This window comes from Vipera ursinii, assembly GCF_947247035.1.
Source record: "Vipera ursinii genome assembly, chromosome: 2".
NCBI lineage: Eukaryota > Metazoa > Chordata > Lepidosauria > Squamata > Viperidae > Vipera > Vipera ursinii.
The window spans coordinates 66213813-66241251 of record NC_139513.1 but is presented as its reverse complement, the minus strand read 5'-3'; the positions used below and the strand labels follow the sequence as shown (position 1 = coordinate 66241251).

General features: G+C 38.8%; 2 protein-coding genes across 7 annotated transcripts in view; one reads left to right on the top strand and one right to left on the bottom strand.

Annotated features, from left to right (window-relative positions):
- Positions 1–570: 570 nt before the first annotated feature.
- Positions 571–17008, bottom strand: TNNC1 (troponin C1, slow skeletal and cardiac type). 2 transcript variants are annotated; one of them, XM_083357227.1, is made up of 6 exons: positions 16877–17008; positions 8024–8054; positions 5220–5366; positions 4964–5078; positions 1999–2135; positions 571–1043 (listed from the first exon to the last, which is right to left on the bottom strand). In XM_083357227.1, the coding sequence occupies exons 1-6, from the start codon at positions 16979–16981 to the stop codon at positions 1012–1014; spliced, it is 567 nt and encodes a 188-aa protein (XP_083213353.1). In that variant the 5' UTR covers positions 16982–17008; the 3' UTR covers positions 571–1011. The 2 variants fall into 2 exon arrangements, with proteins under 2 accessions (XP_083213353.1, XP_083213354.1); XM_083357228.1 differs by lacking the exon at positions 16877–17008 and adding an exon at positions 14666–14796.
- A 3421-nt stretch (positions 17009–20429) lies between these two features.
- NISCH (nischarin) overlaps positions 20430–27439 on the top strand; it is a 55371-nt gene continuing 48361 nt past the window's right edge. For all 5 annotated transcript variants that reach the window (XR_014491094.1, XR_014491095.1, XM_083351719.1 and 2 more), the window contains exon 1: positions 20430–20700. Coding sequence is in view for 3 of the 5 variants with exons in the window: in XM_083351719.1 (XP_083207845.1) it covers positions 20614–20700 (87 nt within the window). In the remaining 2 variants the exon portion in view is untranslated. The remainder of the gene's footprint in view (positions 20701–27439) is intronic.

The following is a 27439-nucleotide window of genomic DNA, read 5'->3' as shown; positions in this document are numbered from 1 at the left end:
TATTTGAAGGATTGCCTGCCTCTGCAATGGTCTCTGTTGTCCCATCAGGAACAGCAGAAAAGACATGCTCCAGGTTCCATCATTTTGCAGGATTCAGGAAGTGTGCCTTTTCTATCACAGCACTTGCCCTTTGAAATATGATACTACCCAAAGTTACGTTGACCAAGTTGATTTTTTTTGAACAATCATTAAGATCTGGGGTATAGGCTCAGGAGGTTAGGTGAGCCCTGAATGTATTCAATCCATCAATTGCTTTTTGTTTTGATTATAGATGTTCTTATTTCATCATTGCTTTGTTTTGTACTGATGTTTTAACTCTGTTAATCATCTGGAATCATGCTAGCAAAATGGGTGAATATATTGATATAAACAAACAAATACTGATTTACAGAAAGTATCACACTTTAAATGGAGACTTTGGAATGTCTGGTATATTGAATATGACTGTCTCTGATATAAACATAAGCCTTAATTACAGCTGCTTCTTCTTTTTTTCTCATAGGCATGCACGATAGCATCCCATACCCAGAAACGTCTGTAAAACAAACACTCTGATTTGCAATTATTTTTATTAGCATTTTGGAAATAAAACTTTTTTGTACATACATTTGTTTTTTTACATACTTTAACTTGGCAAGCAAAGAGGTACAGAAAGGAAAAAGCATATCCTAATGTTAAATGAAAATGTTTGATAATAACTTAAACATCTCAATAGTTATTAAAGTGTTATTTTTCATTGTAACCAGCAGAACCTAGTCATCAATTAAGGAACATTTTTAGGTTTGATGATGCCATAGCATGTGGCATTATTATACTGTATAATAATATGGCTCAGTCAATGCCTATTAACCATTTGAGGCACTTAAAAAGAGATGGGTCATGTTTTCCTGATTTTCACAATGTTCAGTACATAACTTCATGAAAATAATGAGAGAAGCAAACCTGATGAAACGTGGAAAGACAACACTGAAGATGTTCAAATAAAGATACTGCCTTCAAAAATTCTCATGTTTACTCAACGCCTTTCATAAACTCCAGAAATTCTGCAAAAGGAGAGAAACCAAAGATCATATTCATAAAATGAGGCAATGTTCCTGACCTTTGCCACATTGTTCCTTTCAGCCCTTTCTTTCATCGTGCTACTTCCTCTATCCAAGACTGCACATTGAAAAATACAGTATTTTGTTCTCCAATTTGTCCCCATAACACTTGGGCTCAAAGACTGGTCTTGATCCAAGCCATTCAGCAACATTCCATGTCTCTTTCAACAATGATTGGTGAATTTATGTCAAGGTTCATCCCATTCATATGGTAGGGATGCTTAGACTTGCATACTTTTTTTCTAGGAAAATTGTGTTTATTATTTCTCAAGCCAAACTTTAAAAAAAACAACATCTACGGTGTATGGCTATGGATTCCAATGATCTGGGGAAAAATAAACTCTTTGGGGGGTTTTTTCATGATGAGTAAAGGACATGTACGTGTATGTGTGAATGTATTTATTTATTGATATGCCACCTATCTCAGAAAATGTAACTCTAAGAGGCATACAATAAAACCATTAAAACAGTAATTATGTAAAAAACATCTACAATTCAAACATGAACATTACATTATAAAAGACCAAAGGGCTAGAGCATTAGATGGTACATTATTAAATCCCCATTTCCACGAGAACCCCAAGTCTGTTGACATATCCAAGTTGGGTTCATTTGGGAATAATCATTAAAAAACCAATTCTATATATTGAAAAACTTACCCATAAATTAAACATAGACCATTGGGGAGTGACAAATAGGAGAAAGCACAGGACATAAGCATGTTTTTTTGGGGGGGGCAGGTTGCAGCACTTTTGAGAATTTTATTGTTCATTTAAGCAGCAGTTGTTTTTTACTGATTAAGATGCAGCTTCAAATTTTAAAGTGATTCCTGTCCTGTTTGTTTTTATAATACTGTATTTCTGGCTGTAATATTATGCAGTGTATAAACATAACTTACCATCATAGTCAATCTTGCCATCATTATTTTTGTCACCATCCTTCATTAGCTCCTCAATGTCATCTTCAGTGATGGTTTCTCCTGTAGCTTGTAACATGAGCTTTAGTTCATCCAGATCTATGTATCCATCTGCGTTTCTGTGAAAGAAAGGATAAGCTAAAAAAACAGAAGCCCTTTTACAAATGTTACTTTTCACAATTTTTTTCAGAAAGTGAGGTGTCTGCAGTTCCTTTACACATCTTGCATACTTAACGAAGCCCCAGTCACCATTTACCTTTTCATTTCAAGAGATACAATCACTTGGGGATTTGTGTGAGTTCTGAACTTTACAAGGAAAGGAATGGCAAAACCCCCAAGTGGCCAATTTACTGGAACTATTAAAAATGGATATTTCATAGACACATCACTACATTCCTAAAACAGCTTTTCCAGCTCTCCTGATACAATGGAGCTGCAACCTGCAGAATTTCCATCCCAGATACCACGGCTAAATGGAATTCAAATTAGAAAAAAAAGTGAGGTCACTATAACGGTCTTCATTTCTTTTTGTTTGATAATCTATGAGATTATATTTTGGGGAACACAAATTTCTTGATAATGACATCTGAATTGTCAGAGGCTCTTCCCAGAGATACTGAGATGGAGAACAAAACAGACTTCTGATCATTAAAATTTACACCAAGGAAGCCAGTGTGAAAGAATAGTCATTACAGAAATCTTATAGTAGATGCCTCATGAAGTTCAAGGGTGTGTAAGGTTATGTGGGAATGACCTTGGGAGACAGGGAAAAGAGATGCAGCCAGAGCAAGGGTCAGATAAGAGGCAGCTTAGCCTGCAGAAAGCTTGTGAGTGTGGCAAATGTTTTAGAAAGGACCAGCCCTAGTTTCTTGGATTGTAAAGGTGAGGCAGGGGGAAATGTATTTTCAGACTGTCAAGATTCTGTTAATGTAACCTTACAATAAAATAGAATGAGTTTATTTGGGTGTGGTTCCTGTCAGGACTACCTCTGAAGGCTGATGGGGAGAAAGAGAGAGTTCTAGAATGCAGTTGTTAATACAGAGAAGGCCTACCCATGAGGAAGGGGGGGGGAAAGTACTGCATATTCTGCAGGAACTTCTAGTGATCAACCAGTTCGATAAAGATAAAGGCAATCTATCAGATAACCTCCCCCAAATTGTTCAGTGCCTTAGATGTTAAAAATGAAAGTTACAATAAGTTGACTGATGCCTGGCAGCCTCTGCAGCTACCTGAACAAAGGTGTAATATACGCTTGACTCAGCAACCTGGCAACTATAATTCTGAACTAATTGGAGCTTCCAGATTGACCACAGGGGAGATTATAGTAACTGAGGTATGTGGTTACCAGCACATAAATAGCCATATACATATACAATTAGGAAAGAACAAAGTTGGTATATCAACTGAACTGCCAATCATGGCCATAGAGGTTACTTGAGCCTTCAAGAGCAGTGGTGACTTTAGGAGACTCCACAAATACAGTATTTCTAAGGGAACATAGTCCCATTTAGATTGGGAAGATTCTCTGATTTCTATTTCCAGGAACAAACTGTCTGTAAAAACTCCTTCCGCATCTTTTCAAGATCCAGTTTATTGTCCTAAACACTCCGTGACTGGTTTCAGAACATGCCTTTTCTCCTCTGAATTGGATATGGAAAAATTGATCTGATTCGTATAGTGATGGTACTTTATTTCCAATCAGACCATTCCAAACCAGATCTTATGAATGTTAAATGGCTCCAGAGACAACAACAACAACAACAACAAAAAAGAGCTGTCAGAGGCAGAATCACCCAATTTACTCTCTGAGACTGTCCTGCAAATAGCAGTGGAATTAATGTAACTACAGGAGAACATCTGGGTTGACAGTATTGAAAACTATTGGGAGATCAAAGCAAAATCAACACAAATATGCTCCTCTGTCTTTTTCTCACAGGTGAACATTTAGCAGGCCAAAGGATGATTCTATCTCAAGAATAGGACTGAACCCAGACTGAAGAGGTTTCTGTTCATTCATGTATGAAAAGAATCACATTCTAATAAAATGTTTTTCTTTTCCATGGTTTGGTAGAAATTAGCCACTTCTGCACATGAATTGTTCATCTTCATCAAAATATATTTCAAGAAGGCAAATAAAACTGCAGATTCTGTTGCCCTCCAGTCAAGTAGGGTTTTTTTGGTAACAGGCCATTATCCCTTCACTTCTGCCTGGCTGTTGTGTGAAAGTTTGTGTGTCATAAAATACATTAGGGAGAACCATTCTAGAAAGAATGAAGGCTAGAAAAAAGAGAGGAGACAGAATGAATGGTTTTACCCTCTTCTGAAACAAATCCTGTCCATAGTGCATTTCAGTCCTGATTTCCATCATTGGCATTAGCCCTCAGGAATAAATTTTATTTTTTATTGTTAACATTATTAAAACTGTTATCCATCCTTGAATAATTATAAATCAAAAAAGTGAAACAGTGAAGACAAGAAGCATTATATTACAAAAGAATTCTTTTCTATGTAAAGATCAAGCTGATTTCATGACTACTAATAAACATGTGTTAAACAGCTTTAATTTTATATCAGAAATTAAATAGAGTGGTTTTTCACTTAGCACCTGCCTCATTTAGCAACTGTTCACAGTTATGATGGTGATGAAAGAGTAATTTTATGACCAATCCTTGTTATTTAAAACTTTAGTAGGTTTGTAAAGCAAAGGAAAACTGAAATCATATAAGCACAGTCATGGTTCCATGTAGTGACTGCTTCACTTAATAACTAAATTTCCAGTCCAAATTTTGGTTGCTAAACAAGAAGTATCTATATATGTAATTCTGTCATGACAATGAGGTTTTCAGTCTGACTTGTGTTATCAGTATGAAACTCATGAAGACTCAACTTGATTACTGTACTCTCTTGATTACTGTACTCTCTGGCATATGCTAATAGAGCCACTTACTTATCAAACATTCTGAAGAGATCTGAAAGTTCTTCTTCTGATTTTCCTTTGCTGTCATCTTTCATACACCGGACCATCATAACTAAGAATTCTTCAAAATCTACTGTACCACTGCCTGTCAAGGAAAAATAGAGCACCAAGTTAACTTCCTCTCTGTTTGAATTATTTCCCATATTAAGTTATATTTCAAAACACGATACAGCAAATCTAAACTTAAAGCCTTATACTGTACAAACACCCAGCAGAAATTGCTCACCGTCTTCATCTACTTCATCAATCATCTCCTGTAACTCCTCAGGGGTAGGATTCTGTCCCAGCATGCGCATTACCTTCCCCAATTCCTTTGTGCTGATACATCCGTCCTCTGCACCCAGGACAAATATATCAAAAGCAGCTTTAAATTCTGGAGAGAGAGAAGCAAAACTAATTAATTTAAGAGTGCGATACCTCAAGAGCAAATCTTGAGCATTGTTGATTCCTATTGTGCCTTGAATGTATCTATTCTAATCCTTTACTAAATTGTGGTAAGGTGACTATGCACCTGCCAGCCATGCTATGCAAAGCAACTGATTTATCCAGCCTTGTTTAACTTTTAAATGTCACCAGTCAGGGGGAAATATCCAGGCATCATGACAGAGATGCAAAAAAGAGAGAGGACTGGCAATTGTGAGTTTCAGTGCTCTTTCTCTTAATAAAGATTTAAAACTGGGAAATGAACGGGAAGAAGAGTGAAATCACTCTCTCCCACACCTACATACCCACATAGTTACACTGACATACAAAAATAAAATAAAATAAAATAAAATAAAATAAATAAAATAAAATAAAATAATAAAATAAAATAAAATAAAATAAAATAAAATAAAATAAAATAAAATAAAATAAAATAAAATAATAAAATAAAATAAAATAAAATAAAATAAAATAATAAAATAAAATAAAATAAAATAAAATAAAATAAAATAATAAAATAAAATATAAAATAAAATAAAATAAAATAAAATAAAATAAATAAAATAAAATAAAATAAAATAAAATAATAAAATTAAATTAAATTAAAATAAAATAAAATAAAATAAATAAAATAAAATAATAAAATAAAATAAAATAAAATAAAATAAAATAAAAATAAAATAAAATAATAAAATAAAATAAAATAAAATAAAATAAAATAAAATAAAATAAAATAAAATAAAATAATAAAATAAATGCAAAGGCTGATTTCCTCCAGTTCAGAGGCTAGAAACATTTTGCAATTGGGCAGTGCATCTCTGGCACTGGTGTACAATTCTAAAACAAAGCAAATCTCTTGTCCACAATAGTGGCCTCATAGCAGCATTTCACAACCAGCAGACGTTCCTATTGGAGTATAACCCTCTGGTGGCCTTTATGCACTGCCCCCCCACCAGTTATAAAAATACCATGCCAAAATGGAAAAACAATCCCTACCCCCCACACACACACCCGGCTTCTTGTAGATGTTTTACAGGTCAAATTGTGCCTACAGTTTTGGAGAGAAAAGCAGTGGGGGCAGAGAAAGGGGAATATGCTTGAATCAGCCTGAAATGGCCAACAAGTGCTCGAGCATCTGACCTCACTGTTATGTCGTGGGCTCTGGTGAACAGGAATGAAGACACAGGGCTGAGTACAGAGAAACTCATTCTTTTATTCCAGCTGGAACTGTACTTAGGCTTGGGCTGCTCCCAGCCCCAATATATAGCCAAGCCCTATGATAGCAACCAATAAGATTGAACCCGCGCTTGCCGCCTGAGCCTGACCAATTGCAGGCCCGGAGACGGCCTGTCTGGGTTGCTGGAGAACCGTTAGTTCTCCAGCAATGCACATGGTGTGGTACCCAAAAGCCCAGTACATAACACTCACCACCAGTGAGAATGAGTGGGAAAGCATGTCAGATTGTACATTCCTTGCAGCCATTGTTAAATGCCCTAGTTTAAGGGGTAAATCATTTCCCCAAGTACAGCTGATTTAAGGCTGTCTCACCCACAGGCTAAGGATGAGTTAAGGAACTGCAAGAAAAGATACTGCTTACACATGTTTGTGTTGTGATGGGTACAAACGGGGCAGGGTTCAACTCAGTAATATTCTAGTTTTTGTCTCGTATAATACCAGACTGATTCTCTCTCAGGCATAAATGGAATCAACTAAACTGGAGATCTAATGGAATTTACTAATCAACGAGATCTATAAAACTTTGTAACAAAACATACTGTATGGATATGTTGAAAATTAAGTGATATTTTTTACTCTAATTTGCTAATACAAACTTTTTCCTCTCAATAAGGCTGATTGGATCTCATTCCTCAGAAGCACTGCATACCTCCCCTCACTTTCAGAAGCAAATTTACTCAGGCACAATGTAGGGACTTATAATGACTGCCAATGGAAACTACAATGAAGGCAATTAAATTCTTCCTTATAATATAGTTCATGAACTATATTGAAATGATTTGGGTGAATCAATGTGAGTAAAATAACCCAGTTAAAACACAATCCCAAGAATTATGTTAATAGTTTATGTTTACTTGGCCATTCATTTTTACATGGAAAAAAGGAATGGAGAACATTAGATTATGATGCAGTAAGAATAAATGACTTGGAGGCAGAGGGGGACAGCTGAGTGCTGTTTTTTAGGTCTCTCAGTTTTAAAAACTATCAGAGAGCCTTGCTTTAAGCTTCTGATCAGTTGCCAAGCTGACATTTAGTATCACATAAAGCATTTTCTTCCTTTTTTCATAGTTTATTCATGGTACTGAATAATATACTGAAATAGATTTGAGTGATTTGACCTAATACATAACAGTAACATGAATTGTTTCTATTGGGTTTTATATATTTTATGAACTTTTGTGGAAGCTACTCTTGCATTACTCTGTAATTTTTTTTAAAAAAAATCAGAATGTATTTCTTAAAATGAGCACATTCATTTTGAAAGTTGATTTTCATTGGTGATGGCTCTTTTTTAATGATCCTCAACATTTCTGTTCAGTTAAAGGTAGACCCTTTGAGAGGTATTTGGAAAAATGAAGTTTATATGCTTACCATTTTTTTGTTCATCTGTCAACTGCTCAACCTATTAAAATAAAGATTCCATTGATGAATCTGTGTTTACATATTTAGCAATTCTCACACATGAGCTGTGTACTGTAATCATTTAATCTCTAAAGTATAGCTCAAAACAATCAAACATACAAAAATACACACTTTGTAGCAATACATATTAGTGTACAGATTACAATTATATCAAACTTTAAGTATGGATTTGACAAACATCTTTCATGAATTAAATTATGAATCATAGAATATATTTATTAAATGTTCAATTCAGTGGGGTAGAGGTTTTTTGGTAGAATTTGGAACTCTGAAGAAATCTTCTTAATTGTGTTAAATTACCACAGTGTCTTGACTCAGCTTAGTTTGGAAAGTACAGTAGGGAAACTAAATAGTACTCATCAGTTTATAAATCCAATTGAATATACCCAAATCATTGACTTTTAATGAAGTGATTATGTAATAAAAGATTGCAGACAACCATCTTCCAGTTGTTTCAAAGGCTTACTTTTAGAGTGAAATACAGCTAAAACTGAATTTCAAATGGTAATTTCTATCTATAAAATATAGCAGAGGTAGCCATGCTCATAGAAAAATTGAAGTAAATCTGGGATTTAGATTAATTTAATTTTTTGTGAGTTATTCACATTAATTATTTCAATTAATAATTTGTCTTCAGAGCAAAATAAAAATTACATGTTATATTATATAATGAACATATTATAATACTAACACTGTCCTTATAATATTAGTATATAATCCTGTTATTTGCCATTTGTAAGTCCTTGAGTTTCATTGCTGTAAGACACCTGTTAACTTCATCTCAGAAACACGTTCTATTCACTAAAATCTTACTCTACATAATTACCATACTGGATATATGTCCTATGAGCTTATCTCGAGCAAATCGTAAACTGAGATGTTTGTCAGAATATGTCCAATAGATTGCAGCTACCTTGATAAATTTTTGTTGGAATTGCCTGTGGCCTAATTTAATACCCCTGCTTAATTTCTCCAGCTGCTTCCAAAGAAGAGCTCCTAACACTGCATCATCACCATCACCATCACCATCATCATCATCAACATCATATAAAAAGTTAGAAGAGACCCTAACCATTCAATAAACAAATAGCTGGAATTCATACAGCTGATTACAATGATTAAAACATCAATGGTTTTTCCTTGAACACATATATAAAATTAAAAGGGAGTGAAAATATACAGATACTGTCAATTACAGTATTCTTAAACCAACAAATTAGACTGCAAATATAAATCTGTTATGTACATCCCTTCTCTCTGCAAACAAGTTTAGTTGTCCAGCTTTATTATAGGATGGCATTCCCCTGTCAGAGACATAACTTCTGAATCAACACAGCAGTGAGATGCTTCCAGTGCAATGCTATGTGCCATTGAGTTTAGTGGAATTTAATCCAGATAAGAGGGTATATAGGACTGCAGCACCAATTATCAAGTAGGGAAAAGCTCTGGCATACCAACTCACTACTTTGCCAATGTGTGCTTTATGTCCACTCAGCTGCCCTGAACTAGTAAAATACAGATATACAGACAAACAGCAGATAAATTAGTCTTCGAAATGTTGATGGACAAGCCCAAGGGGAATACAGTAGTACAGAAGGAAATACAACAGTTCAGAATCTACCCAGGTCTGACCATACAGGCTTACTTTTAACTAAATAATTAACAATAACACTAAAGGAGAATAACAGTGTATTCATATGAAAATAATGTTAAATGAAATTACATTAAGAAATGCAAAATGGCTGTTTTCAGTTACTAAATTTTTATAAGCCAGTTTTTCCTTTTATCACAGTATAGGAAGTCTGTCCAAGGAAGGAAAAGTTGACTCAGATTCAGTCTTGTCTCCCCTTCTTAGCAGGAAAACAACTTAGAAAGATTCCATCCAACCTGGCTGGCTCAAAATTAGGTATTGATAGATGGATATTTATTTATTTATTTATTTTTGGGACTTATATGCCGCCCTATCTCCCGAAGGACTCAGGGTGGCTAACAACAATAAAAACAACAATACAAAAGTTAAGAGAAATTAAATAAACAGCCCCAAAATAAATTAACTAAACAATTAAAAATTAAAACATTTCAAAAACCCGTCGTCAGTCCAGGTCAGCCTGATGAAAAAGGAACGTCTTGAGGTCGCGGCGAAAGGACTGGAGGTCCGGGGCCATCCGGAGCTCAAGGGGGAGTTGGTTCCACAAGGCTGGCACTCCCACAGAGAAGGCCCTCCCCCTGGGGGTCGCCAGCCGACATTGTCTAGCCGACGGCACCCTGAGGAGGCCCTCTCTGTGTGAGCGCACTGGGCGATGGGAAGTCGTCCCCGGCAGCAGACAGTCCTGCAAATATCCTGGGCCTAGGCCATGTAGGGCTTTAAAGGTAAGTACCAGCACCTTAAATCTCACCCAGAAGACAACCGGTAACCAATGCAGCTCACGCAGGAGGGGTGTAATATGGGAGTATCGGGATGCTCCCATCACTACCCGCGCGGCCACATTCTGCACCAGCTGGAGCCTCCGGGTGGTCTTCAAGGGCAGCCCCATGTAGAGAGCATTGCAGTAATCTATCTGAGAGGTAACGGGTGCATGAGTGACCGTACGTAGGGCATCTCGGTCCAGATAGGGGCGCAACTGGCGCACCAGGCGAACCTGGGCCACGACTCCACTATGCCCCCCTGGCCACGACTCCACTATGATCTTCAAAACTGAGTCGTGAGTCCAGGAGGACGCCTAAATTGCATGCCCTATCAACGGGAGGTAACACCTCTCCTTCCATAACCAAAGATGGAACCTCCTCAAAGATGGATAACAAATTTATCTCTTGGGCAAAATGCTGAAGCATTCGGTTCTGAAAAACATGTCTGTAAAATGGACAGAATTGCAGATCAGATATTCAGCATATTATCAGGCAGGGTGAAGCAAATCCTGGAAGGATTTAATAAAAGGTCAAGTATAGAAATGTATACACATTTTTTGTCTGTGATTTAATTCCTAACTATGTGTTTTAAAACACCCTTCTAATTCTTAAATTAAATTATAATTCTGATTATACTACCATGTGATGGAAACTGTTGTTATACATTGTGAAAGATCTCCCACCTTCTTACTAACCAAATTGGGGCAAGATGTTGTTGACCTGGATGGTTATGTCTCAGTTCCAAGTTTGCCAAGATACTATTGATTTTCTAAATCCATTTTGGTCTCACTTGACCACTGGGCTGGAATGGATTTGACTATCAATTCCTATTTGGAATGTATTATTGTTGATACTATTGCCTTCAAAGCGATTCTTACTAACTACTATAAATTACAAGATCTTTTTGAGTTGAGCATTAGAAACACTACGGTATTTTGTGAGTTCTGCAGTCTTCCTGGAAATACATTTTTAAGAGAAAATGCTGGGCCTTTTATTTAATCCCATTAGTTTTGGTATCTGGGACTTCTCTAGTTATTATCCTGTCCCCAATATTTTCAACAGGGCTCTTCCTGCTTTGAAGATGATTTGGAAGAATTGCTTCAGATCTTGCCAAAACATGAAAAAAAGATTTTGCTCCTGTTTCACTGAGTTAAATCATTAAAGTGTGTCTTTAATGTGACTCTTCTAAAGGGTATTTCTTTTGCTAGGTCTCTTTAGAAGCCTAAAAAAATAAAAATCGTGTATGCTTTAATGAACAGCAGGCAGCTGCCCTGGTCATGCTGGTACAAGAACTGAAGAACTTCCAAATATTTTTCAAAGTGTGCATGGGCAGCCCTTGTTTTTAACATCTACCTCAAATGAGTTGTAGAAGTTGTCCAAAGTTTGAATTCAGACACCTAATTATTTTATTCTCTCTATAAAAAAAACCTGGACAAAGTGAGATATAGCCCATATAAGTGCTTGAACAGACTGGTATGTGAAAGAGCTGATTTCCTCCAAAGCTTCAACCTGATATGAACCCAACCCTAGTTTTACAGGTCATAGCTGTTATCAGAGATTCACTTCTCCAGTTAAGGATGCTGCACTATAGAAGCTCATTTAGAAACCTTTCACCTAACTTTAAAAATATGTGCCTTTGTCACTTTTTCTTTTGATTACTGTAATGCTCAAGAAGTTTATTTAGAAATGTCCATTAATTCATGATACTACACTACATGTTTTATGGGAATAGAGTTCAGAGCTTTTAATATCACCTGTACTAGATACTCATTCCTGAATACAAGTCAGCTAATTTTAATCTACAAAGACCTAGCTATATGAAAATATAGTCAACCATTTTCCTCAAAATGATTACAGAAACCTTCCAGAGAGGTCTTTGTTTCAAATACTGAAAGAGCATTCTGTGCATGAAACTGGTTCCTTTCTTTTATTTAGCTCCCTATCCTCCTCTTTAAGGTTCTCATGAAGAAGAAGTTCTCTTAAATTGTTTTTACTCATGCACCAATCCATTGCCACTTGCTTTTATCTGAAACACCTAATTGTTTTAAAGGGGAGATCTGACAAAATGAATGATGGAGGAGGAGTGGTAGCACCAGCAGGCAGAGTACAGCCTACAATGCTGAGATAACAAAAGCAAGAAGATGCCTCTGCAAAATTTCATAGTGAAAACTGAACCCATTTATTTAAGCCACTGTGATGGAACTGGAGCAGCTGTCATTGTTCCTTCATTGTGATGGCCAGAATAACCCCCTCTCTCCTCAACAGCCCAGGATAGCTGAAAAGTCTGAAGACAGCAAATGCCTCTCTGTTGTGCAGCCCACATACTTGGACTATTTTGGCAAGCTGGCTATTTTTATGCCTTAGTGGCTTAGGTGCTAAGAAGACAGATAACATTTCTGATTGTTCCCAGAAGCTGACTGACATTAGCATTTATCTAGTAACATGTCCCTGGCAAAGTTCTATGGTTTAGAAGCATCTGAAAGCCATTCTAAACTTATCTCTGCATAAGAGATGTGAGTGGGAAAGTGATAAATCCATTGAATTTCATAGGTCTGTATGAATGTTTTTTCAAATGAAAACACATTTAGAGCTATCACACACTTATAATAAATGCAGGAAGAACATCTTCTTTCATTTCTGGGGGACCCCTTCAGATATGACACACTTCATGTAGTGCCATGATAAAAGACTCAGGCAAAAGATACTGGGTTCACATTTGCACACAGTTGTAAGGGATGCCGGGTGGATTTTGACAAATCACATCTCTCAACATTGATTAATCTTCATAATTGTGAAAATCAAATGGGTACAAGTGAGTGGGATACCATTGGTACATAATAAATAATTCAGGGCAATTTCACTCTAGAGTCAAGCTAAGGGAGGTTTGTGCTCCTCGGGAGTCCAAAATTGGGAAATTAAGAACTTAGCTTCTGAAAAACACTGCTAAAAAACAAGAAAACACTCTTCTTATTCTATTATATGAGAATGCCAAAGATTTTAGAAGAAAGTAAGAAATAACAAAGTACTTTATTATAGAAAACATTTAAAACTGAAATGCATTTTACTAATAATACATTTCCTCAAATATTTCAGCTGACATCTGTTCTTGAAAGATAGGACACAATAATTTAATAACTTTGAGCCGAGTCCTAGTAATTTGTAAATTCCAGTTCTTTCTTCACTACAGGCAAGGCATTCCGAATCAAGAGGATACTGACAAGCTAAAAGATAGGATCTTGTATATTTAAAAATAAACATTAAAAAGGAATCTTTATTTTAAACTAAAATGTGTCCAATCATGAACTATTCTTTTCCTGTGGAGAACTATTTACAACACACAGCAGCTGTTTAAAGCTACACTGGGGAGCTGAGCACTCATCAGGATGAGCTCAAGGCAGGAACTACCCTTCTCCCTTTGGTCTTATTAGTGTTTCTTAAGAAGTGCATCTATCCTGTTACTTCCATTTAAAGTGGAATTACTGAGGATAATTCTATTATCGTCATTACATCTGCAATTATTTATTTTCCTTACCAGTATAAATGTTAGCCAAACTCTTAAGTGGTCTAAATCTCCTGAAGAGTTTTAAGCAGCCAGGATTCTGGTGACTCATTTTTCATGCAGCATATTTATACATGCATATATATATTGCTAGAATTTGTAAAATGTATCTTCACATGTAACTAATTTTTGAGTTTGTCAGACAGAAATCTGGAAAAAATCTGTCATAAAAAAGAGAAAATGATAGGAAGCAATGCCATTTTCTGCAAAATACTTTGGGTGTAAAAATAAAAAAAGATTTGCATTTATATTAACAAACTAATCCTATGCAGCAAACAATTATGTTAAAATCAGTCAAAGCCATGAGCTTTAAATTACTTTTAGCTTTAGTTAGAATTGGGCTTCAATAGATTTTTGAATTTCTACAGAAAATACAAGCAGCTAGGATTTCATCAAAACTATCTTGCGATACCTAAGGAACTTAGGTTATATAAAAATGCTCCGCACCAAATTAAAAAAGTACATTGTAAATTATTAGTTTTAGCATTAACGAATATTATAATGTGTAAAACATTTATGGGATCTGATTGAATGCTCTTTATTGAAACATTTTCCTTACAATCCTAAATATTATTATTCAGAATCTGCCTGAGATTTAATACAACAGAGTGTGAAAAGTTACTTACTGCTGCCTTGTAAATATCATCCATGGTTAATTATTGTGGGTTAGGAACTAGATGGAGATGAAAAATGGTACAGAGACAAATATCGACCTCTGCCAGCTTTCTGTTCTTTGAAGCACTCCTTTTATAGTAGGCTGTCAGCCCTAAATGTGTCAGTCAAGAACTACACAGCCCAGTTTATAGACATCTGTGAATGGCCATGCTATTCATTCCAAGTCTAACTCTTCACCCTGTCTTCAGGGAGGTATGCAAAGTTTGTTACAGCTGACATTTCTAAATTCTGATCCAATTTTGTTGATGCTTTGTGTGAGTGTGTGTGTTAGGAATCAGATGGTTCCTATACCACACATTGGGCCTTACGGCCCTCATTTACTGTGGGTTTGAGGCATTCTGATTCCATGTGGTTAATAGTGATTATGGCAAAAATCAAAATGTTTGTAAAGTCCCCATTCCCCTAGCAGAACAAGAGTGACCCACTAAAATAACTATCCTTTTAAAAGAACTCTTCCCCGAAAGCTCTATGTATGTTACAGGAAAAAAAGATAGGCTTCATGGGCATGCATTCTAGGCAAAGAGAACAAATATCAAGTACCTCTTTCCACAGACAAGTTTATGGCACCCAATGAAACCACCGCAGATTGGTTTGATTGAATTGCTTTTTTTAAAATGCATTCCATCAACCTCCCTAATTCCTCAGACAGAATGCTTAAGAGCCTGGTGTCCCTTTACCACAAGGCTTCCTCAGCTGCATTATTGCATCACCTGATGATCCGACTGTTTGCACTGACTCTTTTATTTTGTTTGCTGCAAACATCTGTGCAAGCCGGGCAAATTCCTGCCTTTAAGCAAAACAACTTACTCAGCCATTCATACATAGATTGTTCAGTGAGAGGCACTGGTATGAAGAGAATGTATGTGCTATAAAAAATATCTGTCCACTGACTGAGAGCTCCCCCCTCTGTCTAACTATATTGCACGCATCTAGGTAAAACTGACAAAAAATTAATAAGCCCACCCATATTAGCGAATATACATGATCAATAATCAAAATTACTTAACATGAAGCTATTTCCTCTCACATTTTGTTACCTTCCTTTTGTACTTATGTTCAGGTTATACTTTCTAGAATTGATTGCACAAGATGATTAAAAATGTAAGGCTATCATTAACATGCTTTTTTCTAGTTATAGACGTTTTTGTTATTTCTTCATTGTAATAAGGAGAAGTTATATCTTTCTTTACACTTACAAAACTCCAGTTTATTTTAATCCCATCATGTAAATATATTCTTCATGCATGTGATCATACAGTCTAAGAACCCTACGAGAAATTCAGGCCCAATAGATCTGAAGTGCATCCAAGTGGGGGAAGCTGCTATATGCTCTCGGTCATTTTCTTAAACAACAACTTTATAAACATATGGCACAAAACAGGACACGGGTGTTAAACTCGATCACATCATGTGACGTATTGCAACGTTTTTTTGCCTTTGCAGAGCTGGGGTAGGCATGGCCTGTGTGCGTGAAGCATCTGGCTCGTGGGCTGCCAGTTTGACATCCTGACATAGGAGAACAAACCCATCAGGACAAGAGTCAGCAGTCCATCTGCATTTAAAAGACAAAGGCCAATCTTTCGAAGACAGCAAAGTCCACATTCTGGACAGAGAGGACCACTGGTTTGAAAGAGGGGTCAAAGAGGCCATTGTGTCAAAATTGAGCAGCCTTCTCTCAACAGAGGGGGAAGAATCCGACATCACCTATCTCCCGTCTACAACACAGTCCTTTCAATAGTTCCAAGAAGGCTCCACACCCATTTACACTACTCAGGTGACCCTGAAGGTACAGATAAGCCTCCAGGTAGCTTTAACGACTCGCTAAAAGAATGCAAACAAACAGTTTTCTGCAGGAGTATAAATCTTTTCATTCCTCACCATCCAGTCAGAGCTGAAGAAGCTTCTTGGATGAGAAGCGAAACGTCTTCAAAGAAAAACAAGAAGGTCCAGTTGCTTCGTGGAAAAGCATCTTTGGGATACGCTTCCTTGTCTTTCAACTGCCATCCCATTTCAAAAAGAGTTGAGATTTTTTTTAGATTCCAATTACCCAATCTTTCCCTCTGGCAAAGAAGCTCCATGTCAGACAGGACTACATTACTAAGTAGTTTCACAGATGAAATATCACTTGGCAGAAAGTATAAAGATTGATCTGACACACACACCTGTGATCCAATGTGTTTTGAAACGTGTTCAGATAAAAGAAACAGTGTGGTAGGAAGAGACCACAAGAGAAGCACCATTAGATCCAATCTTGTCCTATAAAACATCAAGAATATTTTCCGTGTAATGTTGGAGCTTTACCCACAAGACTTCTGCAAACAAGCAGTACTTGTACGTACAACACAGTGCAGTTTATGCCTCAGGTGGTTCTATGTATTATTAACAGGCAGTGCTTTTTTTGTAAAAGAAAAAGGTGCCAGAACTCACACATGTCATACAACCTGCCTTGCCTAACCTACAAGGTTCCATCTAAAAAAGCTGCCGGAACTCCGTTCTGAGCATTCAATGAGGGAAAAAGCCCTGTTAACAGGGATAGATGGCAAAGCAACCCTGTGACTTTATATTGCAACATATAGATAGTTGATGTTGACTAAACCTGTTAAAGAATCTTGATCTGTTTGTGGTGTTAATAACATCACTGTCTATTAATGAAGTTATAGTACTTCATGACTCTGTTCCTCGGCTTGATCTTCACAACCTTCCTGATCAAGGGAACACAAGTCCAAATGTTGTTAATGGAGAAAATCAGCATGTTGCATGTTATTTGCCAAATTCTTGAAAAAAGCAAAAAAAAGCATTCAGTGAAAGATTGGCAGTGAAACCACAGTTTGGAATAACAAAAAGGAATAATGCAGGATTTGACAATCTTTTGGTCAGTGGCCAGCAAACCTACTTTTTGGGAACTAATGGCTACAGTAGGTAGAAACCATATTACATACGATGTTGGAGAACCAGGGTTCTCTGCTTCCCTACCCACACCACTGATTGTTATTGCTTTCCTTTGTTTCTTATAACTATGAAAAAATCTTTAGGATGACTCATTCCTAAACATTCTTGTCCATTCCCTCTATAAAATCAAATGAAATCAGTGTTAATTGAAGAAGATGGTGTGACCTTTAAAAAAGTGGCTTGACCACAGTGAACCCCAGAACTTCATACAGCTTTGAAATATTGTCATATGTTTGTTCCTCTACTTGGCAGCAAATGCTTAATGTCATAAGACAAAAATAGGAAAAGAGAAAAAACAAGAATGTGGGCAAGCAGGTTTTGTTACCCATAGCGAACAAGTTATTCTCTGGAGATCTATCAGTAGAGACTTCCCTATCCATCATGCTTTGCCATTCTGCCTCTCCTTCATATATGCCCAACTATGCTCAGCAGGACAACCCGAGTTTGGGGTCCCAGTACTCCATTTTACAGTGCAGTCTATTTCTTACCAACACTACTGCTGTTAACTGTCATATCCATATCAACAACTGCTAACTGGTCATAGCAGCAGATGAAAACAGACTTGTACTGGACAGTGCAAAATTAACAATGCAGCAGTTTATAGGGATGTTCTTTTCCCATTTGTCTTCAAGATATTCCTAAGTTACAGTTTTTCCCAAACATGTTTTTTTCCCCTAATTCTCTTTAAATGACTTGGGGCACCCTTACTATAGTAAAACTTCATTTGAATTAAAAGGTGTTCCATGATTTATGTGACATGATTTATATTCACCTTTTCTTTGGAATTTTTATAAGCATCAATTTTTAATTTTTTTTTCTGCTTCTAGACAGAAAACAAAATAAGAACAAAATAGGGAATTATGTACACTAAAACTATCTCCTGTCAGCAAAATTTGAGGTCTGGCCAAGCCACCAGCCCCTTGCCAATAATTAACATCAGGAATATAAACAGCTTTTTCTCCACCTACTTTCAGGGTCAGTGTTTCTCACCTTTCTCAGTAAGTGTAAAAGGTAAAGGTAAAGGTTCCCCCGCACATGAGTGCTAGTCGTTTCCGACTCTAGGGGCCGGTGCTCATCTCCGTTTCAAAGCCGAAGAGCCAGCGCTTGTCCGAGGACGTCTCCGTGGTCATGTGGCCGGCATGACTAGACGCCAGAGGCGCACGGAACGCTGTTACCTTCCTACCGGAGTGGTCCCTATTTTTCTACTTGCATTTTTTACGTCCTTTGAACTGCTAGGTTGGCAGAAGCTGGGACAAGTAACAGGCGCTCACTCTGTAAGTGTAGAATGATGTAAAAGATTTGCCTTGGTGCTATAACTTGTGTTGCATGCAGTGTAAAAAATATTCTCATAACATGCAATAATACAATGGTTTTTCATATCTCAATTTATCTGGAAACATGTGCTGAAGGAAAAGTCTTCATCACGGTTCAGTCCAAGCCGGGAATAAACAACATGGTGACTGCTTTAGAAAGAAGGTTGCAATTTATTGAAGAGGAGAGCCAGACAGAAAGATGGCTCTGGAAGAAAAAAGAGCGAGCACATGTAGGGAGTGGGTTTTATACCTTCTTGAGCCTTTTGTTTGGAATTGTTCCTATGGCATGAACTTTGACCTGAGTGTGCCTTTCTAGTATTCTGATGGTGATGGGTTAATCCTATTATGCCCCAAACATCAATCCTGCTTCCCTGGGGCTGGGCTGATTTTTGGTGTGAGGGATTGTTGATTCTAGGGATCTTTCTTCCTAATCCCAGTTTCCTGACTCCAGCCTTTCTGACAAGATTATCACATCTGCAATTCTGCAGACTTGGTTTCTGTTTGGGACAGAGACTTGAGGGCAGGGTTGGTTTCTGCTTGGGAGAGGAAGACTTGGGGCTATTAAGAAAACTGGGCATGCATTTCTGCCTCTTTAATATTTCCTTCTCGGGGGGGGGGCTTACATGCTTACATTTCCTAAATTCACGGCATGGCAATGTCTTGAGAAATTCCATGTCACTCTATTAAGCCTTGCTCTTAAAGAGAGCAGCGACTGGACTACAAAGGCAGTATTGTAATAGCACAAGTTTTTGGTTAACGTTAAACAGGAGTGATCAACACAAGCATTATCCATGCTAAATAAATGAATAGAAAATACGTCAAATCCTGCCTTACGGAGCCAAGAAGCTATTTGGCTTTACTTCCCTGGTCATGCTAGTTTAAATTTCATTTTCATTTCATTTATTATATTTGTATACCGCCCTTCTCCCGAAGGACTCAGGGCGGTGAACAGGGCACATAAAAAATACAGAATACAAAAATTAAAAAAAGAATTAAATAGCCCGAGCTAAAAATAGTAGAATAATATAAAAATCCCCAATAAAAACCCCAGCACATCCCCCATCAGGCCAGGCCGGCTTGCTCAAATAGGTAAATGCAGCGATGGGAACGGTAGTCCACAACTTCCATTATAGTTGTGTCTGCCCATCACAGTTACGCTGATGGGTTCAACGTTCCAAGTTTTCTCTACCTTTTACCCTGTAAACAAGCTCGGCAAACGGGGTCGAAAACCCTCAAAAATCACATCTTGCAGCACAAAATCGGCGGTAAACAAATCCCGATCGACTCCCCGCTCTGCTGCCACCTCGCGGCCGATCGAAACCTCGCAACCCAGATCTTAACCTCAAGTCCTGGTAGGCTCCGCCTTTTAGCCCGAGGCCACGCCCCTTTGTTCCCCCCCCGCCTCGAGTGACGTCATCGGGGCCTGGCCTCAGTTGCGCGGATAGGGGCGGGAGGTGGCCGAGGAGCAAACATGGCGGCCGTGACGATCGTAGTTGCGCTGGTCATGGCCAGCGCGGAGAGAAGCGGCGCAGTAGCTGTCACGACACTGGCCGCCGCCGCCGGAGCTCGCCTTCCACCAGCGGCGGAGTGAGCGCAGCAGCCCGTCGCTCCCGACCTTCCGCGCTCCGACTTGGGACATGGAGGCGCTGAGGACCAGCGAAGAGGGCGAGGAGCCTCCGAAAAGTATCCGCATTCTTGGGTCGGAGCTGGTGGAGACCTACACGGTGAGGCGGCGTGCGAAGGGGTTCGCGGAGGCGGTGGGGGGTCTGGCGAGTCGAGAGACGTCGCCCTCCCGGGATCCCGTGAAAAGCGCTGTCGGTTCAGTCGTTGTAGCGGCCCAAACTGTCTTGGCCGGTGCTTTCCGTGTTTTAGAGTTTCAGGGAGTTCTTTAGTTCCTAGGTCAGGGGTAGGCAACCTCGGCTCTTTTATGACTCACGGACTTCAACTCCCAGAATTCCTGAGCCAGCTTGGCTGGCTCAGGAATTCTGGGAGTTGAAGTCCGTGAGTCATAAAAGAGCCGAGGTTGCCTACCCCTGTCCTAGGTGGAAAAAAAAACAAAAGAACACAGCATCCCTAGAGCAGTGTTTCCCAACCTTGGTCACTTGAAGATGTGTGGACTTCAACTCCCAGAATTCCCTAGTCAGCTATGCTGAGTGGGGAATTCTGGGAGTTGAAGTCCACACATCTTCAAGTGGCCAAGGTTGGGAAACACTGCCCTAGAGGAAGGAAATCGATGTCTCAGCATCAGCAAGCTAAGGTGGTGTCTTTTTCCGGGTTGCGATTGTAAATGGTCCTTTTCCGAAGTTGGCGCCTTTCAGACGTCTGCGACTCTAGTTCCAATCATTCCCTGCCGGTATGGATCAAAGTGCTGGCCAGGAGTAATGGGCTGCCTAACTTGCCTTTAAGGTGTCTGGTTGGGAAAGACAGAAAATTTATTCTCTTCTGAATAGCATGCAGCATCCTTGGAGAAGGAGCTAAAAATATAATAGGTGGCTTTAAAGTAAAATGCGGAAAGAATGTTAAGTCAATCAGTTGGTAATATTCTCGAATCTGAATCAAATGTTGCGACTTATGAAGCAGTTGACAGCGATCTGATTAGTTAACGGTTTTGAAGTCTGTGGAGAAAAGGAAAAATATTTGTATAATGTTTTTCCAGTAACGTTATTATTGCAGTTGGCCTTTTCTACAGAGTTATTTATGTCTCTCTAATAAAACAGTAAAAGGGACGCGGTGGGTTAGGATGCTGAGCTTGTCGATCAGAAGGTCAGCAGTTTGGCGGGTCGAACCCCGAGTGCCGCGTAACAGAGTGAGCACCTGTTACTCGTCCCAGCTTCTGCCAACCTAGCAGTTCGAAAGCACGTAAAAGTGCAAGTAGAAAAATAGGGACCACTACGGTGGGAAGGTAACAGCGTTCCGTGCGCCTTTGGCATCTAGTCATGCCGGCCACATGACCACAGAGACGTCCTCGGACAAACGCTGGCTCTTCGGCTTTGAAACGGAGATGAGCACCGGCCCCTAGAGTTGGAAACAACTAGCACACATGTGCGGGGACCTTTACCTTTACCTTTTAATAAAACAGTGAGTCAGAAAATATTTAAGGGCTAACACTGCAAAAAGATGATATATTAATATATAATTTAATATATTTTAGCTGTTTTGTTATATAACCAAAATGGGCTCATCTGCTAATTTTTCAGCTAAATAATTTTCATCTGTGAACTTTATGTGTGCATATAGTTTTAGTGATCTTTTTAATGAACTCATACTATGAATAGGCCTTATTTCATTGGAGTTTGCATCTAAAATGTTAATCAGTTTTGATTGAAATGCTTTGCAAAATATTCAAGTTTATATATAGGGACGTTTTTATTTAATCAGAAGAAAATGAATATTTGAAGAGACCTTTGAGATGAGTTCAATTCCCAAGGACTATACTAATATATTTATATACTGTAGGTTTCTTCAAAATACATAAGTGGTTTGACTGTGCCTTTTGAGATGGTTTTTGACTTCTCAGTTTGACCTGTTAGATCTGGGATTTCTTGGTTATCTTCCAGTACTAATAAATTCTAACCTTTCTAAATTTTTTGAGATCAGTGAAGGTCATTCAGGTTTTATTAAGATAAGATAAAGTTCAATGCCGTAGTTCCAAATTTAGTGTTTGTTTATGTATACAGTATCTAAGGCATAATGCATGGACCAGCTAAAATTGGATAAAAGTATGTTTTCAGCAGAAAAGTATGTGGCTAGGTTGCTCATGTTTAAATCAATGTGCTAGATCTGTTTGATTTGTTATTGAGCAGCAATAGTTTCAATTCTAGGCACTGCAATAGAAAAAAATGGGTAGAAATCTTATTGCACAGTGTCACGAGAGTGTCAAGAATAAATTGAAGGTATAATTGTTGTGCAGCTTGATATGTGATATAAAATCTTGCTATTTAGAATATAGCAAGAAGTAGTTAAAAACCTTCCATTAACTGTGCTATGCCTGTTCTGACCTAATACCAGATAGAAAAATGTTGGATCTGCAACCGCAGGAATTCACAGTATGATTTGCTCCTTCCCATTTTGGTTAGAATTGTGAAAGAAAAAGACACAATGCACTGGATCGAAGAAGGTGAGAATCCTATACATCCTTTTCTACAACACTTACAAGGGTGTAAGTATTGTAGAAAGGATACTATCTTTCTTGCCACTTGTTTGTTTTCTCTTCACCAACAAGTGTTCAACCAGGAATTGGAAAAACTGAGCTACAAGCCAGAACCTGTTATAATAAAAAAATACACTTTCAAATCTGTAGTTTATCTGTCACTGTTGATTAGAAGAATAAGAGAGAGAATGGGCTGAATTCAGCAGCACTCTTAGACTAATAGCAGTTCAAGATTTTCTGGAATTCTAACTTAGCATTGTACAGGATTATGGCTCACATCATCTAAAACAGGAGCATCAAATTGCCGGCGTGGGCCGGTTGCATCATGCGGAAGCCGTGCCCATCCCAACTCCGACAATGCGAAAAAAGTCATGAAACATTGCAATACGTCACGTGATGTGGCGAGTTTGACACCCGTGATCTAGAAGAATACTGTTACCTATGTTGCTAATAACTATCCTCTTTCATAAGGTCCAATATGAAATCTTATTTGTTATGCTTATATGCCTATGGATAAAGGGGATTTTGGAATTATTCATCTGTCTTTATGTATTCACTACCCTTTTAGATTATTTCTCTGATGAAATCTGCAAGCACTAAATGCAGAGCTTCTCTGTCTATTTGGATAATTATAATTACGATTCTTTGTAACATTAAATTTTTAACTCTAGAACGAAAAAATTGCAATTTCCGAGCATATATAGTTTATCACTTAAACTGTAAAACAAAATTCTTGTATATCTTTTGTATGTTCATTGATGCATAGATTGTTATGTTCATTCTAGATGCATAATTTGGAGGAGTGCATGTGCTGGAAAAGCTAAAGATGCAACCCAAATTTTCTTTGATTTTTTTGCTGCAGCATCTTGTATTGCTACTGTTCAGTTTGCAAAGCAGCTACTTCCTTTAGCAGTCAGAACTGCTGCATTGAAAACTTCAAAAGTTTTCATGCATATGTAGCTTCAGTAGGTTGCATAACAGTCTATAACAAGGTTCCTAGTGATATTTCAACTACATTACTTATTAGAACTAGCACATTGTATATTCTAACATATTAATGAGTGAATGAAATGGAGAAATGGAAGCACTTAGAACAACAGTGGTGGAAGGGACCTTGGAGATCTTCTATCTAGTCCAACTCCCTGCTCAAACAGGAGACCCTTTACCATTCTGAACAAATGGATCTCCAATCTCATCTTTGAAACCTCCAATGATGGAGTACCTACAATTTCTGGAGGCTAGCCATTGCATTGATTAATTGTTCTGATTAATAGAAATTTTTCTCAATTCTAAATTGGATTCTAAGTATGTTAAGCTTCCATCTGTTATTTCTTGTCTTGCCCGCAGGTGCTTTGGAGAATAGGCTGATTCCCCTTCCTTTCTGTTAACCTTTGCCTTGGCTAACCCTCTCCCCATTAACCCAGTCAGTTAAACAGATACGCAGAACCAGACTGTATGTGACGGTGCTCATAACATCGCTTTCTCAGTAGGACACACACTTTTTGTGCTTAATTTGTAATCTTCCCAAGGGATTATCATCTTGGTATAGTGGAAAGGCTCGGTAGATTCACTGATTCTGAAATTGAAGCCAGCAGAGCATGAGCTATCTTGCAGGAAAATTGGAATGGAAAAGAAGAGATTGAAGCTATGAATATACAAGTAGTTCTCATTTAGCAACTGCCTTGGACAGTGACCATTATTGGCACTTACAGCAATGATAAAAAGTGACTTTGTAACCAATGTATGCATTTATGATCCTTGCAGTGTTTTTCTCTGTTATGTATTTACTGTTACAGCCAATGTCAAGCCTAAGCCCAAACATGATACAGCAAGATCCAATTGAATCTAGTTCTTTATTTTCTTTATACTTAATAGACAGACTAAAACTATAACCTTCCAATAGAAACACCCTGGGGAATTCTAGTATGTGGCTGCCCTGGAACCTTTCATTCTTCCTCCATCCAGTACAGGATTGCACACTTATAGCAATGATCAATAATACTTGTACTCTTTAGGCATGTGATGGTTTAGATTAGAACAGTGATGGCGAACCTTTTAGAGACCGAGAGCCCAAACTGCAACCAAAAACCCACTTATGTATTGTCGGGTGCCAGGTGGGTGTGGCCAATTGGGTGGGTGTGGCCCATTGGGTGGGCGTGGCTGCGGTGGTAATGGCAGACTGGGTGGCACTAAAAAGTTCAATCAATCAATTCCAACTTTGTGAGATCTTTTTTTTCCCCGTGAAAAGTTGAAATTGATTGAACCTTTTTTTTTTTTTGCACATGGCGGTGGAGGCCTAAAGCGAAAAGGTTTTATAAAACTCAGCTGAAGGTCTAGGACAGGGGTCAGCAACCTGAAACAGTGAAAGAACCACTCAGAACCGGTTCCCTCACAAAAGGAAAAACTGGGAGCCGCAAAAAATGCGTGCGCATGCGCGCATGTGCAGAACAGGGTTTGACTGAAGAGTGGAGACAAGGCGAGATATGCACCTACCCTGCATATTTGAATTGATTGGTTGAACATTTTTAGTCCCACTTTTTTTTTTTTTGGACCGCACATGGCAGAGGACTGGGAGCCGCAGGAGATGGCTGAAAGAGCCGCATGCGGCTCCGGAGCCACAGGTTGCAGTGGGGCAACGGCACACGTGCCCACAGAGAGGGCTCTGCGTGCCACCTGTGGCACGCGTGCCATAGGTTCGCCACCACGGGTCTAGAAAAAACTTAAGATTCAGGGACATTGAAGAGGAAAACAGGGCAGGAGCACTCCTTAGCAGCCGGGGAGTGCGCGCGTGTGCAGGACTGCCCTGCTGGCTCCCGCCCGACGCCGGACGGCTCCGCCGATGCTGCTTCAAGAGGGAAGAGCGTGAGGCGCCTGCCATGGCTCCCCGAGGACTCCTTAGGAGCTGGGGAGCGCGCGCGTGCGCAGGACTGCCCTGCCGGCTCCCGCCAGACGCCAGCCTGCCCTGCTTCCTCCACAGTGAGAGGGGAGGGCGTGCCTTCCCGGGCTCGCTGATTTTCCGGCGTATAAGACGAAAAATCTTGAAAATCATCTCAAAAGTTGGGGGGTCGTCTTATACGCCCAGTCATCTTATACGCCGGAAAATACGGTATGTCTTATTCCATGAGATGGACAAAAATGTATATGTGTGAGAGGAGCTTTGATAGCAGAATGAGCCATGAATATCTCTATTGAAACAAAATAGCTGCCTATTTATTTAGGCACTGAAATTAGAACGTAGATTACTGAGATCTTGTCCCTCTACTTTCACCAGCGGGATTCACATGGCTTAAATGGAATTTTCTCCATCTCTGAATGGAGCCACCTGTAAAAAAAAAAGCATCTCCAACCAAATCCTATTGATTTTTGTGGTGGTGTTTCAGATTAGCTGCTCTTTACCTATGTGATTTTATTTATTTTGTGTCCAGATGAAACCTTAAACTGCCAAAATGAGGCCACCTTTTTGGCTTTATCATTAGCTAGAAACAAATCACTTTCCATGCGTTCTACTGGTAGTAATTGACAGACCAACAGATAGGTCAGGTTCTGTGTCTCTCCACATTCACACAGCGTGTTGTTATCTACCAGCAATCCCCACTGGACCATATTGGTTTTACACTTAGGTACCCCCAACCCTCAATCTATTCAATATTCTACCAAGTGACATAAGGGAGGTCAGATCCCTCAGCCATTTACCTTCTGGGATTTTTCCTTGTTCCATTACTTCTCTCCTCCATCTTCTAATTCAGTTTTGCTCCTGTATACATTCAAGAATATTTGTTCGTGCCATAAAACTCTTCCTACTGTGTTTTCCTGAAAGTAAGATCTACCCTGAAAATAAGCCCTAGTTTTGGGGCGAGGTGCACATCTAAAAATCAAGCTAGGGAGGGGTTGGGGGTTGGAGCTTACCATTGCAGCCAGGCCTCCCATGGATCAACACTTGCTTCGCCGGCCCGATTCTTCTGCCGCCGAAGGAGCAGCTTCATTCTGCAGCTGACAATGGAGCTCGGGCCTGCATTCCGGAAGGCCTATGCAGCTGAGAACGGAGCTATGGATTCAATCCACAGCTCGGTTCTCAGCTGCACAGGCCTTCTTGAAAGGCTTCTGACTGCAAAAGGCAGGCCTGAGCTCCATTCTCAGCTGCAGAATGAAACTCCTTCTGCTGCAAAAGAAGTGGGCCAGCTGGGCAGAGTTGTTGGTAACAGAGGTGAGTAGAAAAGACACCCCACAAAAATAAGACCTGGTGCCTCTTTTGGAGGGGAGAAAAAGACTGGGTCTTATTTTCAGGGAAACACGGTAGATCTAAGTCGACAAGT